The sequence below is a fragment of the Brachionichthys hirsutus genome, chromosome 10 (genome assembly GCF_040956055.1).
Source record: "Brachionichthys hirsutus isolate HB-005 chromosome 10, CSIRO-AGI_Bhir_v1, whole genome shotgun sequence".
In the NCBI taxonomy this organism is placed as follows: Eukaryota; Metazoa; Chordata; class Actinopteri; order Lophiiformes; family Brachionichthyidae; genus Brachionichthys; species Brachionichthys hirsutus.
The window spans coordinates 809,029-822,612 of record NC_090906.1 but is presented as its reverse complement, the minus strand read 5'-3'; the positions used below and the strand labels follow the sequence as shown (position 1 = coordinate 822,612).

The window sequence follows — 13,584 nt, the reverse complement described above, 5'->3', positions numbered from 1 at the left end:
TAGACCTGTCTCAAAAATAGGGTAAAGACTCAAAGAGGAGAACAAGCGGCAAGAGAGAGAGAGTTGTGGCACTGAATGGAGGAGAGGAGGAGGACAAAGGAGAAGAAGGAGAAGAAGGAGAAGATGATGGAGGGATGATGGAGAGAGCAGTGAAGATAGCTGCGTCTCTCTGTCCTGATCTGTGGGAGAGAGAGAGAGAGACGCTTTAAACTGCTCCACCTGCCCGCCCACTCTCCCCCCATCATCCAATCACTGGCCTGGACACACACGCACGCACACACACACACACACACACGCACACACACACACACACACGTAAGGTCGCCATGGTAACTGCTTCTCCCTCTGTCTGTGCAGGAAAGCAAGGCTGCAAAGACTGCCAGATTATTCAGGAACTAAATCTGAAATGTGACAAATATTACTGCAGATAGTATAAAAAAACAAATATTTGTCCCCTGATACTTCGTCCGCTAACGCTAATGCATGGACTAACGCCAAAACTGCTAGCGCGACAACTTTACAGATACTAATACTAGCTAAAGTACCTGGCCACAGCCCTGCCTCTATTACTGTATGGTGCCCTGGACACTTTTAAAATGTCCCACCCCCACGCGCCCACGGATAAGGGATCGCGTTCCTCCGGCGATTCTAACCAAATGGAGCGCAGTGAGACACAAATGTCTATTTTAGGTTTTGGTCCAGAACGTTTGGGCGCAAGAGGAACCTGCTGATAGACCTCAGAGGAAAAGCAGGCTGAAGGATTCCTTCCAGGCTCAAAGAGGCGCTCTGACAGAACCATCAGAGAGTCTTCACCCCCATGGGGGGGGGGGGCTCTGTTCTGGATGGTTGGACACGTCTGGAATAGAGGAGGCACAGCTGGAAGACAGCGGCCTCGGAGGTGGCTAAAGGCTCCAGACCTTCTGAAGGACGACTCAACGCTGGAATGGAAGCGAGGGCAGTGCCAGAACAAGACCGTGGACCTCAGTCCCAGAAGCAGGGAGTCGGCCCGAGCTCCGCCCCTGACCCGTCCGGCGTCGGAACGTCGACCGGAACGTTTATCCGTAGAAGAGTTACGACCGCATCCTCAGACGCAGCTTGTGAGGCGCCTGCAGGACGGAGGGTCATTCGGTCCTCGTCTGTATTCCCGATTCTGTCGCATCTTACAGAGGAAAATGACCCACAAATGTAGCTTTTAAATTAAATTAATTGATTAGTCACTCGACAGATGATCAATCTAAACCCACTCTGACAATAAGTTAAAAATGAAGTTGGGCTTTAGGACAAAATTCCACGCGTTCGAAACGTAATTCCTTAATAGATCAATCAGAATCTTAATTGACAATAACAATTGTTCCGATGTAGTTGTTTGTTGTTTAGCTGTATTTTCTTGTGGCTCTCCTCTTTTTCTCTCTTTCTATTTATAGATGTGTTTTGTGTCTGGAGGGAAGAGTCCGCTTCCTTTCTGTCACTCATCTTTACTGTTTGGTTCCCTCTCTTCGAGGCTTCTCTCCTCCACCTCCTCTCTCCAGGGATGGCAAAGAGGAGGAGGAGGAGGAGGAGGAGGAGTGAAGCACAGCGGAATGGTCAACAGAGGTCAGACTGAGCTCTGCTGGAAGCTGCGAACGTCTGACAAACAATCAAAACGCTCCAGCGAGGATCAGGAATCGGGTCACAGCTTTCAACTCTACTGAGATCAAAGCACAAATCTAACGTTGGTCAGAGTAACGACACGAACAACAGATCTCTGATCCTGATGTAATAGAGTCACGGCTCCGCCCTCGTTTGGTCCAAGTCTTTGTACCAGCTTCATTCTGATGCCAAACAAACAAGGTGCATAAATGTCAATCAATCAATCAAATCTTTATTTGCAGACACAATGGTCCAATTAAAAAGCACACATAACATTTACAACATATACAACGTTTACACAGTAAACACAGTAATCCTATAATAACATCAGGTACCAATGACACCAAATACCTGAGTTAAATTTCACAGCACTTAGGCTTGGCTGAGTCAGTGTTCTGATGATGTCATTCCCTGAGTCATGCAGCCGACATATAAACCTGTATGACAGGTGCCTCAGCTGAGCATTAAGGGCGTTAACCCCGACACCACAGAACATCTCACTGGCGCTGGACCATCTTGGCTTCCTGAGAAGTATCCGCATGCAGTCATTGTATGCCACCCTCAACTTCTGCATGCTGGCCTGTTTGTACTTGATCCACAAGGGGGCAGTATAGAGTGGCGTACAAAAGGCCCTGAAGAGGGTGACTTTGACCGTTTCAGAGCAAAAACTAAATTTCTTCTTCAGCATGTTGGCCTGCGCATACAGCATCCGCCGCTGTCTATACATGTCATCATCATCTCCCAGCTGGTCATTGATGATGTGGCCCAGATATTTCGTTCTGCTGCAGACAGACAGCACTTGCCCTGACAGATAAAATCTTGGGAAGTCCAAACCCTTATCCTCTCTCGTTCTACAAACCATGACGGCACTCTTCTTGGCATTATACTTTACATCAAACCTGATACCATAGCCAGTGCATATGTCCAGGAGCTGCTGGAAGCCAGCACTGCTCGGTGACAATATGGCCAGGTCATCAGCATACATAAAGTGATTGATCAAGGTGTCACCAAGCATACAACCAGTATTACAGCTGTTGAGCTGCACAGAGAGATCATGCATGTAGAAGTTAAAAAGCACCGGCGAAAGGAGCCCACCCTGGCGGACACCGTTCCCCACAGCAAAAGGAGGTGAGACCACATTACCCCACCTAACCTGCATAGTCTGATTCGCATACCAATACGCCAGGATTCTAAGGAGACCGTTTGGCACACCTCTCTCCCTCAGCTTCAGGAACAGCTTCCGATGGTTCACCCGGTCAAATGCCTTAGAGGCATCGATGAAGCCCACCAGTACAGAGGAGTCTTTAGCCTTATACATGTCAATCACTTCTTTCAGACCATAAATACACATGTCAGTACCATGCTTGGTTTTAAACCCAAATTGATTGTCAGTGGTGTTAAGAAAAGGACTTAAGCGAATCAATAAGATTTTTTCTAAGACCTTAGAAATTACACTAGCAAGAGCAATCGGCCGGTAGTTATCCAGGCTCCCCACCTTGCCTGTCTTATCCTTAATCACTGGCACCAGTGTAACATGCAACATGGAGTCAGGCAGCAGCCCATGCGACAATAAGCCTGTAAAACATAACGCAAGCAGGACAGAGACCCTCGGGCTAGCATACTTTAGGTGCTCTGCAGTGATTCTATCTGGACCATCAGCTTTGTTATCTGCCAGTTTATCTATTGCTTCACGCACCTCAGTAGCTGTGACCCCCACCACCTCGCTGTCAGGGACGCTCCCTACCTGAAAGGGGACACTGTCAACACAATTAAAGATAGCAGAGTAGTGCTGCCTCCACAGCTCAGCTATATTATCCGATCCAGTGACTCCCTCAACAGAACACGGCAGGGCCACACTTCCCCGATTCAAGGACTTCACCTCCTTCCAGAACCCAGTTACATTACAGCTGAGAAGCTTCTCAGCCAAAGAGTCAGCCCTCATCAGTCGTTCCTGCCTGGTGATATAACGGATGGCCGATTTATACCTGGCATGAGTCAGTTTTCTATGGTCCAGAACAGGCCCCTGCCTGGGCCTGCCTGCCTGAACCCACTCTCTGTGAGCGTCCCTGGCTGCAGCAAGGTGAGGAGCTACATGTTTGTGCCAGCCTGGTTTGCCTGTTTTACCGTGAGACCTGTAGTTAGCTAAGGTGCTGCCAGCCGTACATAAGCTATCTACTATAGCATCATACATGACACAAAGATTACTGTAGTGTATCCTATCTTCACAGTTTGGATCAGAACATACAACAGCATCACATGGCAAGAATACCTTGTTCAGCAGTGCATCAGTTCTCCCATAGTAATACAAAACATCGTCATCAGAGAGCTTCGACCAGTCTACCTTACGTCCAGCCCTGCCCTTGTTCTCTCTGATCAACTCAGGCAGACTATCAGCCTCAACATAAAAAACATAAGGAACATGGTCACTCAGGGACGCGTCATACTTAACCTCCATGGAGCGGATGTTGTCATGAGCATCAGCCGTGGTCACACAGTGATCAAGCCAGGACGTTGTGTGCCAGGCTTCACTAATATAAGTGAAGCTGTCAGCTGGCAGAAGCACTCGGCTGGAGATGATGAGCTCACTATCCTCACAGAAGTGTACCATGTGTTTGGCAAACATGGAGCTCTTATCTGACAGGTCAGCGTTCCAGTCGCCGACCACATAGATAGAAGTACAGGGATTAACCTGCACAAAAGAGTGAATGAAAGCGAGTTTGTTTAGATAGTCATCCTCGTTCTCCTTACACTCGTACGGCATGTACACATTAAGAACCATGCACTCCTTGCCCCCAGACTCATACTTCACAGCAATAGCCCAGTCTACATCTAGCCGAACGGCACTGAGCACTGAGTCCAGTCTCTTGTGCCAGAGGATAGCAACACCTCCTGCTATTCTCCCCCTCATTACGCACAGAGACAGGTCAGCAGTTGATTCTCCAACACCATGAATATCATCGTTAAAAGCATTCAAAAGGCCCAGGTCCTGTTTAGAGAGGAGAGTCTCTTGCAGGCAGAGAATGTCGCATTCTAACAACAATTTATCCACCGTTACTCGGCGTGCTCTGTCCCCGTCGCTGCCCCCAAGACGCAGCCCTCGACAGTTATACGAGCCGACTAGCATAGCTAGTTAGCCGTGGTTTCGCCGCGCGCATTTACACCGCTAGCAGGCTGATACGGTGCTGGTTTAGCCGCCACCGCGCCCGCTTTACGTGGCTCATAGTAGCGCCTAATCACCGAGCCCTCAGGCCAGAGATCGGGCATGTACATCTCTGCCACTTCGTTACACTCCGCACCCACTTTGAACGAGCTGTACCGAGTGCCAAAAGTAGCTACACGCTCACAGCTAACCTTGCGTCCTAGCTTAGCCCCAAGATAGGCCGATAACGTGACTGCATCAAGATCCGGGGAGAATTTAGTAGCAAAAACAGTCACCATCTTCGTCCGGATCACTTTGATATGTATTATCTCATTGTTTTGTTTTATTATAAACCATGATTATGGATCGATCTGACTGGAATAGGAATAGATCTTTAATGTTATTGCAAAACCCTCCATTCAGTACAAAGTACCAGAGTAAATGATTAATATATTACTACTACTACTACTACTACTACTACTGTACTATCGGTTTGTCCCATCAGGGGTCGCCACAGCAAATCAGCATTCTCCACTTCACCCTGTCCTTTGCATCGTCCTCCACTCTTGTAGGTCACGCTGTGTTCTAGTCTCTTCTGGAAATAAGTATTAACTACTGCCATGTCCATCCTTTTGGTAAAGTCCACCAGCGTCTGTCCTTCTAGGTTCCTTCCTGAACACTAAACTTCTCCATCACTTCTTCATCTCCTCTATTTCCTTCACCAACATGCCCATTGAGGTCTGCTCCAATCAGGACTCTCTCACTGCTAGGATGCTCTGAACTACGACATCTGAGTCACTCCAGAACTTCTCCTTCTCCTCTAACTCACCTCCTACCTGTGGAGAGTAAGAACTTCTCCTTCTCCTCTAACTCACCTCCTACCTGTGGAGCGTAAGAACTTCTCCTTCTCCTCTAGAACACTCTGCACCAACTCTTCCTTCATGATAACTCCTCCTCTTCCTCTTTCCATGTCCTCCATTATAAACAACTTGAATCCTGCTCCTCAGCTTCTAGCCTTGCTTCCTTTCCTCCTGGTCTCCTGGACACACATCAATCTTTCTCCTCATCATGTCCACCAGCTCTCTAGCTTTTCCCCGTCATCGTCCCAACATCCAAAGTCTCTACTCTCGGTCCTAAACTCTTTCATTCCCTCTTCTCTCGCTGCTGATCGTCTTCCTCCTCTTCTTCGTCTCTGTCTTTGACCCACAGTAATCAGGCTTCCAGCAGCATCCCGTGGGTTAACAGCTCTGCTGGCGGTCGCCGTTAACCCGGGCCTCGACCGATCCGGTGTGACTCTTATTTATGTTGATTTGAATGTTAGATTTTGGAACATTTTTATGCCGGATGCTCTTCCTGATGCAACTCTCTGCATTTATCCGGGCTTGGGACTGGCACAAGGGAGAAACTGGCAATGCTACGTTAGCGCAGTGGCGGGCGGTCAGGGCCTGCAAGGCCTTCTCTGCTTGCCTAACATAACCAGAAATCAAGAATACATGATCATATTTATGATAAAATCAATTTAATTTTATGTATATATATATATATATTCTTCACATTCATGTTATATTACATTACAGTGATGTATTTTTAGGTGAGAGTTTTTATCCAATCAGAATTCAGCTAGCTTGTGTTGCCAGGCGGATTTCATAGTACCAGTGGCAAGTACTACCCGTCCGAGACCTTCAGAATCAGCGCTGCTTGCCGTCTGTGTTGTGTGAGTGAACGGCGTAGAGTTGAGTTGATAGACAGTTGCGATAGCCAATCAGATCACGAGTTGGTGAAACAAGTCCTTCCTGCTTGTCTCACGTCACAACTCAATAACGCGTCCTGTGATTGGCTCTTAGAGTTGATAGACAGTTGCGATAGCCAATCAGATCACGAGCTGGTGAAAGTAAGGCCTTCCTGCCTGTGATTGGATACTCCGTGTGAGACGGCAGCGCTAGGCGTATTGCGTCATCAGCTAATCAGCTGGCACCGGTACGGCGTGACCGACCGAAGATAAAACCACAATTATTCCTGCGCTTTTAACCCACAATGGCCGAAGGAGGGGAAAGTGTGTATTTGGTTGTGGATATTCTTGAAAGGCCATTTTCAAGACGGACCTTTACAGAGAAGCTACTAGCTTCGGCTCGGGAGAGCTAGCTTCAAGCTAGCTCCGGAGCTAGCTAACCTGTCCCGGGTGGGGAAAGGATTGGTACGCCGCTTCCAGGCTTCAAACTTTTGGGTTACAGCTTCTGAGGGTCGCTGCAAATTGTTCTGCTGGGAATGCCTTTTGTTTGCAAGGGATCGATTTAATGTTTGGAGCAACACTGGATTTAGGAACTGTAAGAAAGGAGAATGGATTTTGTTTTCAAACGGGACAGCCGTTTTGGTGAGTACCAGCATTTTATTTATTTAACATGATAATGAAATAAAATCACAGATATACTGTAAATGCAATGTATGTAAATAATGTGGTGCGCCGGTGCAGCTGTGTGATTGTAGTGGAAGTACAACACGTTGTGTTGCAGTCTTTCTTATATTAAACTGCAAGTTCGCAATTTAAAGCTTCATGGTGGACTTTAAAACGCTTTGGAAAAATTCCCTTTTATTTATAACTTTGATAGTACCACGTATAGTGGTAAGTTTTAATTGCTGATGCAGTTTATTGATTTTTAAATGCTCTGGAAAAAATATCCTGTGTTGTACACGATTGAGGTGATGCAACACCCAGTAGTGCGTAAGTGTGTGTTTGTACATTATCTCTAAAGCAGTGGTGTCATAACTAAAGCAGTGGTGTCATAAATGATGGTATTATTAGGGGTATTTATTCAAGTCGGACTAAGTAGGACTTCACTGAAGGCCTAGGTGTAAAATGCACTGCCCGCCACTGCGTTAGCGCCTGCTAACCGCACTACCCATGAGGCTGCATTGTGTTAAAATAACATAGAAGGTAATTAAAAAGAAATAAAAAATACACAACACCATAATGATATTTATTGCTCATGGCCCAGGAGGTCGATTATGATAATCATTTATTGAGACGGGTTTTTGCTGTACGTCGAGGTTGGTTGAGTTTTATAACATAAGAATGTGAGGACCTTCCTCTCAATGGCGCCACATACAAAAGAGTGCAGTTTTTAAATATCACTATCTTTTAGAATTACGATAAATGACTAGAAAAAGAATATATAACAGGAAGGGCCCTGATGATTTATGGTGAACACTGGGAGAACTAGAACCCACTGGGCCGGGACGGAACATATGCGATGTCATGTGGAGGCATCTGATTGGCCGCCTCCGCGGGAGCGATCGACGCAACATGAAGCTCCAGCACAAATAAACTCAAGATGAGAGCAACATCTGGAAAATGAACCGATAGCAGGGATTACGGCCTCATGTGAGAATATGAGTTGATGAACGCACATATTCATGAGAAGAAGCTTTCAGATGTTATTTTCTGATAAATGTCGTTGTGTTCGTGTCGAGATTTGTTTCCTGGAAGCTGCAGGTGCTTTAAACGCTCCGCGTCCTGCCGTCAGGCTCCTCTGTTCTGTGGAGACAAACACAAGACGCCCCACTGAGAGCCACTCAGGAAACCTTCCTCGAGACGCGACAGATTTAGAAAGTGCTCTAATAATTAATGCCTGGATAGTGTAACCATGAAAGTTCCATGTCAGGGTCGTTGGAAAATACATTTTTCCGTAAAACACGCCCACCTGACTTAGGAGACCATTCATGACGCCATGTCATGTCTGGTTTCCTGTGAGACCAGAGTGTAAACTATAAATGTTATATTTAATTAGTTCTATTAACATTTTCTACAGCAGACTATTGTTATAGAATCAGAAATAGTTTCAGTCTATCAGCGACATTATGCGACTGTACGTTTGATCTGGAGTAAACGGAGTAATTTACGCATAGGCTAACGCCACCAAAAACTTAGTCTATGAAAAAAATGACAATTCATTTTTACTCTGCTTGACAAGAACAGCGTCCATAGATTTCAATGTTTTTTTATATCAAGTTGAAGTGAGTCTTTTTTTCTTCTGACTCCCGTAACGCCTCGCACTGACGCTTATTTCCTCGGTTCCTTGACGATTAAACATAAAAAGCCCCCACTGAAATACTTGAATCCCTTCTGTTTGCTGCTCAGCAAAATATCGGGATCCTAGATAAACGTGACCGAAAAATCCCCCTGGAGGTCGGCCAGCTTCCGACTTTACTCCACAAGTTGTTCTCCATTTTGGCCCACGTTTGCCTGAGTCCGCTCCGACTCCGGGGACGGGACGGGGCTGTCAGACTATCGTGACCCGCCTCGGACAAGTCCCTGGTTAATTACGGGGGCCACATAGAGACACAAACAGCCATTCACACCGACGGGCAATTTAGAGTCCACATATGTTGCATGTTTTTTGTATAATGCTACCCACAAGCCCCTGGCGTTATCAATAATTTATCAGTAAGTGGCCCACATCAATAGTGTGATTGCTGCCCTCTGCTGGTCACATGTGGATCCTGCAGAAACCTCCCGCTGCCTCCATATCGCATGGATGCCAGAGCGGTTCTCTTTTGCCATGATGGGTTGAATATCTGCATGCAGGCGATGTTTTACCGACTGAGCGGAGTGAGTTTTTAGAGAAGTGGCCACTCCCCAGCAAGAGTGTCCTGCCCCTTTAAAAAGCCACCAAGAGTTAAACTTGGCCGGTTCAACATGCCGCTGGCGTGCTGGAGGGCGAGAGGCCCCCGGCATGAGCTGCACATGCAACCCATTCCAAATATAGCTCCAGCAGCATGGCGGGTAACGACGACCCGCCTGCTCGGGTACATCGGCCTCTCGGAATGAAAGGAAACGCGTTCCGCCAGTCGCTCGGCCGCTCGCGTTAGACATGCTGATGCTTAGTGAGAACACTGGAGAGGAAGAGAGGCTTAGTTTAATCAGGATGGACCTTCACTGTTCCTTCTCACGTCAGTAAAGGCACTAAATTATCATTTCAATGTTAAATCTATTTTTTCTCATCAATGAAGGACTTCGTGGTTTTTGACAGTATATTTACATAAATTAACTCACTTAACTTTTACAGCACTTTCTACAATGTTTTTGCATCCCTGTTAATTAGAATAGACTTTATTGTCATTGCACAATGTACAACGACATCACACTGCGACAGCCCGGAAGTTAAAAAGAAGCAGCTCAATACTCACACACACATTCACCATTATAAAAAAACACACCATTAAAACAGTAAAATGAATTTTACTTCAAGAGCGTAAAAGAAAAGTAACCAAACGAGTCACAAATATAGTGGAGTAAAAATGACAAATATTTAGTGAGATTTAGGCAAGTAGAAGAAACAGTAGTCGTAAGTATAAAGAAAAATGATTTCAGTATAAGAGCCCCCCACTTTATATTCCAGTAGAGTAGTTGAGTAAATGTACTTTAGTTACATCCTGGTCGTAAAATGACTTCCAACTTAAGAAGAAAGTTTTATTCCCACAAAGGAAACAGACTCGAAGTATAAATCACTTCATCGCGGCGTTAAAGTGAGGCTAACTGTTGATGCATAGAGCTCTGCTGTGATTGGTGGAACATATCACATGATCTTAACCCCTTAAAGGCTACGGGTCGGATTCAGGGTCGCGTGGTCCAGTCCAGAGTCGTAAGACGAGTTCTCAGACCCTGTGCTGCTGTCCCTCCCCTCATCTACAGTGTGAACGTTTGTTTCGAGCCCTAAATGCCCCCCCCCCCCCCCGTATCTCCTCCTCGGGCTCCGACCTTTGACCCCTCCTGTCATGTGGCCATTCACACCAAGTCCTGGTTTTGCTGCGATACTTGTTGATTCCTGCAAGATGAAACCAAGTCAGGACTGGGACACCGGGTCCTGGATGGGTTGGGCAGGGTCCGGGTCGGGGCGGGCCTGGACTGGTTCTTCAGGATCATGAACTGGTGCAGCACAGAGTGGATCCGCAGACTCCTGGACCGACGCGGTGGAGTCCTGATCGGGTCCCGCGGCGGCTTGGGCCGGGTCGACGGACGACCGAGCCGCTTCCTGAAGCGGCTCCAAGAGTTCTGGACTCAGCTTCCTGGTCTCAGCAATGAGTCGCTTGACACCAACCATCCATTGGCTGACTTCAGTCACGTGATCAACCATCAGGGAGCGATGGACCTCATCGGCCGAGTCCCAGCGTCCCGCCTGCAGCTCTGAGAGACAGACGGACAGGTGAGCAGCCGCGGGGGGGGGGTCGGTGGGCGAGCGCAGTGAGGCGGGTCACCTGAAGACAGGGTGTCCATGCGTCTCCTGACCGGGAGACTCAGTCGACCTGACCGCCAGCTGTCCTCCAGGAGGCGGAGCCTCTTTTCTACGTCATTGCACACCTGATCCTGCACAGAGTCACACGGTAACGCGCGCCCGCCGTGCACAAGGTGGAGATCCGCGACACTCACTTTGACGACTCGTCTGCAAGCAGCAAGCGCCGCGTTCAGCAGCAGCAACGCGCGCTCCGCGTCAGGCTCGCAAGCTGATTGGCTGCCCTCTGCCTCGCAATGTCTCATTGGACCCGAAGGAGGAGGGGGCGTGGCTGCACAGGCTGAAGGCAGACGCGCTGCAGGACGAGGCGTTTTAGACAATGAGACACGCGGTTGGGTTCCGGGATTCTTCACCTTCAGGTTCTTACCTGGGCGTAGAGGGGGTGGAGCTAGGGGGCTGGAAATGGGAGGAGCCACAGGCGGGGCTCCGACACCTGAGGAAAAATCAAAGACGAGACATTTGTGGAAGCAAGAAATGAGACCCGTTAAGCTTCGGACATAAATCCCACAAACAATAACTGTCATCTGATTGGCCGATTTACTAGTCAGCTGATTCTGATTCGTCTGCCTGTAGGTAGAAAATGTAGATTCTGCCACAAAGAACAATCCCTGAGATTCAATTTCACCTGAAACCAAGTCACTCGCCAGTTTGATCCTGACAATCGACCTCGATCATCAACCGCATCGGTTTCATGACCAGTTTCAGGGACATATAAGACATAATGGACACATTCAAGGGACATATAAGACATAATGGACACATTCAAGGGACATTTAAGACATAATGGACACATTCAAGGGACATATAAGACATAATGGACACATTTAAGGGACATTTAAGACATACAGTTGAGCAGCATCATACGGGTGTAGAGTCTACAGGATTTAAAGTGTGTATTTTTGTCGTTGTCCCCCCCCCCCCCCCCCCCACACAGACAGAAGACTTCTGCACGTTTGTAGCAATCAGAGGTGTTTAGTGACCTGAAGCTTCTGGGGGGGCGGCTCTCTTGTGCAGGAGGCTCTTGGGGGGTCCGTGGGCCATCCGAAGGCCGTAGGAAAGCTGGGGGGGGTCGTTCCAGCCCCGCTCCTGGTTACCTGAAGAAGGACAGATGCAAGCAGGTTCAGCTCAAAAGGTGACTCATCATTTTTACATGTTTCCTTTAAAAGGCGAGCCTTTCATGAGGTAGCACGGCTAGCAGGAGCTAGCGTAGCCTTGCCAGGGTCTCCCTTGAGCCCGGATAAATGCAGAGGCTTGGGGCATGTTAAAGACCAACACGAGCAGCTGCTGGATGTCTTGTGTGTGTGTGTGTGTGTGTGTGTGTGTGTGTGTGTGTGTGTGTGTGTGTGTGTGTGTGTGTGTGTGTGTGTGTGTGTGTGTGTGTGTGTGTGTGTGTGTGTGTGTGTGTGTGTGTGTGTGTGTGTGTGTGTGTGTGTGAGAGAGAGAGAGAGAGAGGTCTCTCAATCAGACTCCGATGAATATTCAGCTTCCTTTTAAATCGGGGCAACTTGAAAAATGTTTTTAGAAACCAGCAGGTTTTGCTACTATTGGATTTAGATGATCAAACGCGTTGCATAAACTCAATAAATAAACTGCCGCCTGACATTAATGCACTGAAGTTCTAAATTGACACATTAAGCTTCTCTTTTCTCTTATTCAATTCTAGTTTGGAAACTTATTTTAACGCCGAAGCGAAGGTAACACACATTTAATTCATAAATAGTCTAGCAGTAACTTACAATGTGCGTGTTCTTGCCTCCAGAGATACGGGAATGCTTACTTTGCATTATTTTAATGCTAGCTCGTTGCACCGGTCTGCTTCTGGTACGACGGGCTACAAGCTAGCTCAAGCATCATGCTATCGCGCTAGGTGTTAGCTTTACGGGTCAGGAACCGAAACGGTAATTTACTACCAGCTTTGCTCGTCCGTGCGTTGAGCGACGGCTTCCTACCGGGTTTAACGTACACGTCCTCCATGTTGGGCTCCACCGTGTCGGATAACAGCAGCTCCTTCCTGTTAATTCAGCGGGCTAAGCTAACGGCTAAACTAGCCCCGGACACGAACCACCGAAGGATTCAGATTAATTACTAATGTTTATAGGGACGACGTTAAAGTCCTTGTGTAAATATTACACGTTATGTTTAACTTAATTGAGCTAAGTTTTTGTGCAACAAGCAGCAAACACAACTTCCGCTATAAAAAAATAAGATCGTAATATAGAAGTGCAAAGTATTAGAACTAGCATGTAGGAATCGGCATAGTTTATTCCTCATTATTATTGTTATCTGCAAACATTGTTCTGCGTTGGAGCATTTTCATGCAGTATAATGTATCTTAGTAATGTGTATTTAGGTTTTTTTCTCTCTTTATATTTAATGTCGAATTAACCTTCAGGCTTTTACTTTGAAGGACCGCAAGTCTTATTTCCTGTAACGTTCTCGACCTTCACGTGCTTTCTGGAAAACGTATCCGGGACACGTGGCCACAGACTTCTACGTCATCCAAAGGTAACGTGACCGCCACGTCGCTGA

At 47.2% G+C, this 13,584-nt stretch overlaps 1 protein-coding gene across 1 annotated transcript; it reads right to left on the bottom strand.

Moving 5' to 3' along the window:
- Positions 1-10,608: 10,608 nt before the first annotated feature.
- LOC137900152 (steroid receptor RNA activator 1-like) lies at positions 10,609-13,029 on the bottom strand. The gene is made up of 6 exons (XM_068744211.1): positions 13,005-13,029; positions 12,036-12,149; positions 11,423-11,488; positions 11,193-11,350; positions 11,021-11,129; positions 10,609-10,949 (listed from the first exon to the last, which is right to left on the bottom strand). The coding sequence occupies exons 1-6, from the start codon at positions 13,027-13,029 to the stop codon at positions 10,609-10,611; spliced, it is 813 nt and encodes a 270-aa protein (XP_068600312.1).
- Between the last annotated feature and the right edge of the window lie 555 nt (positions 13,030-13,584).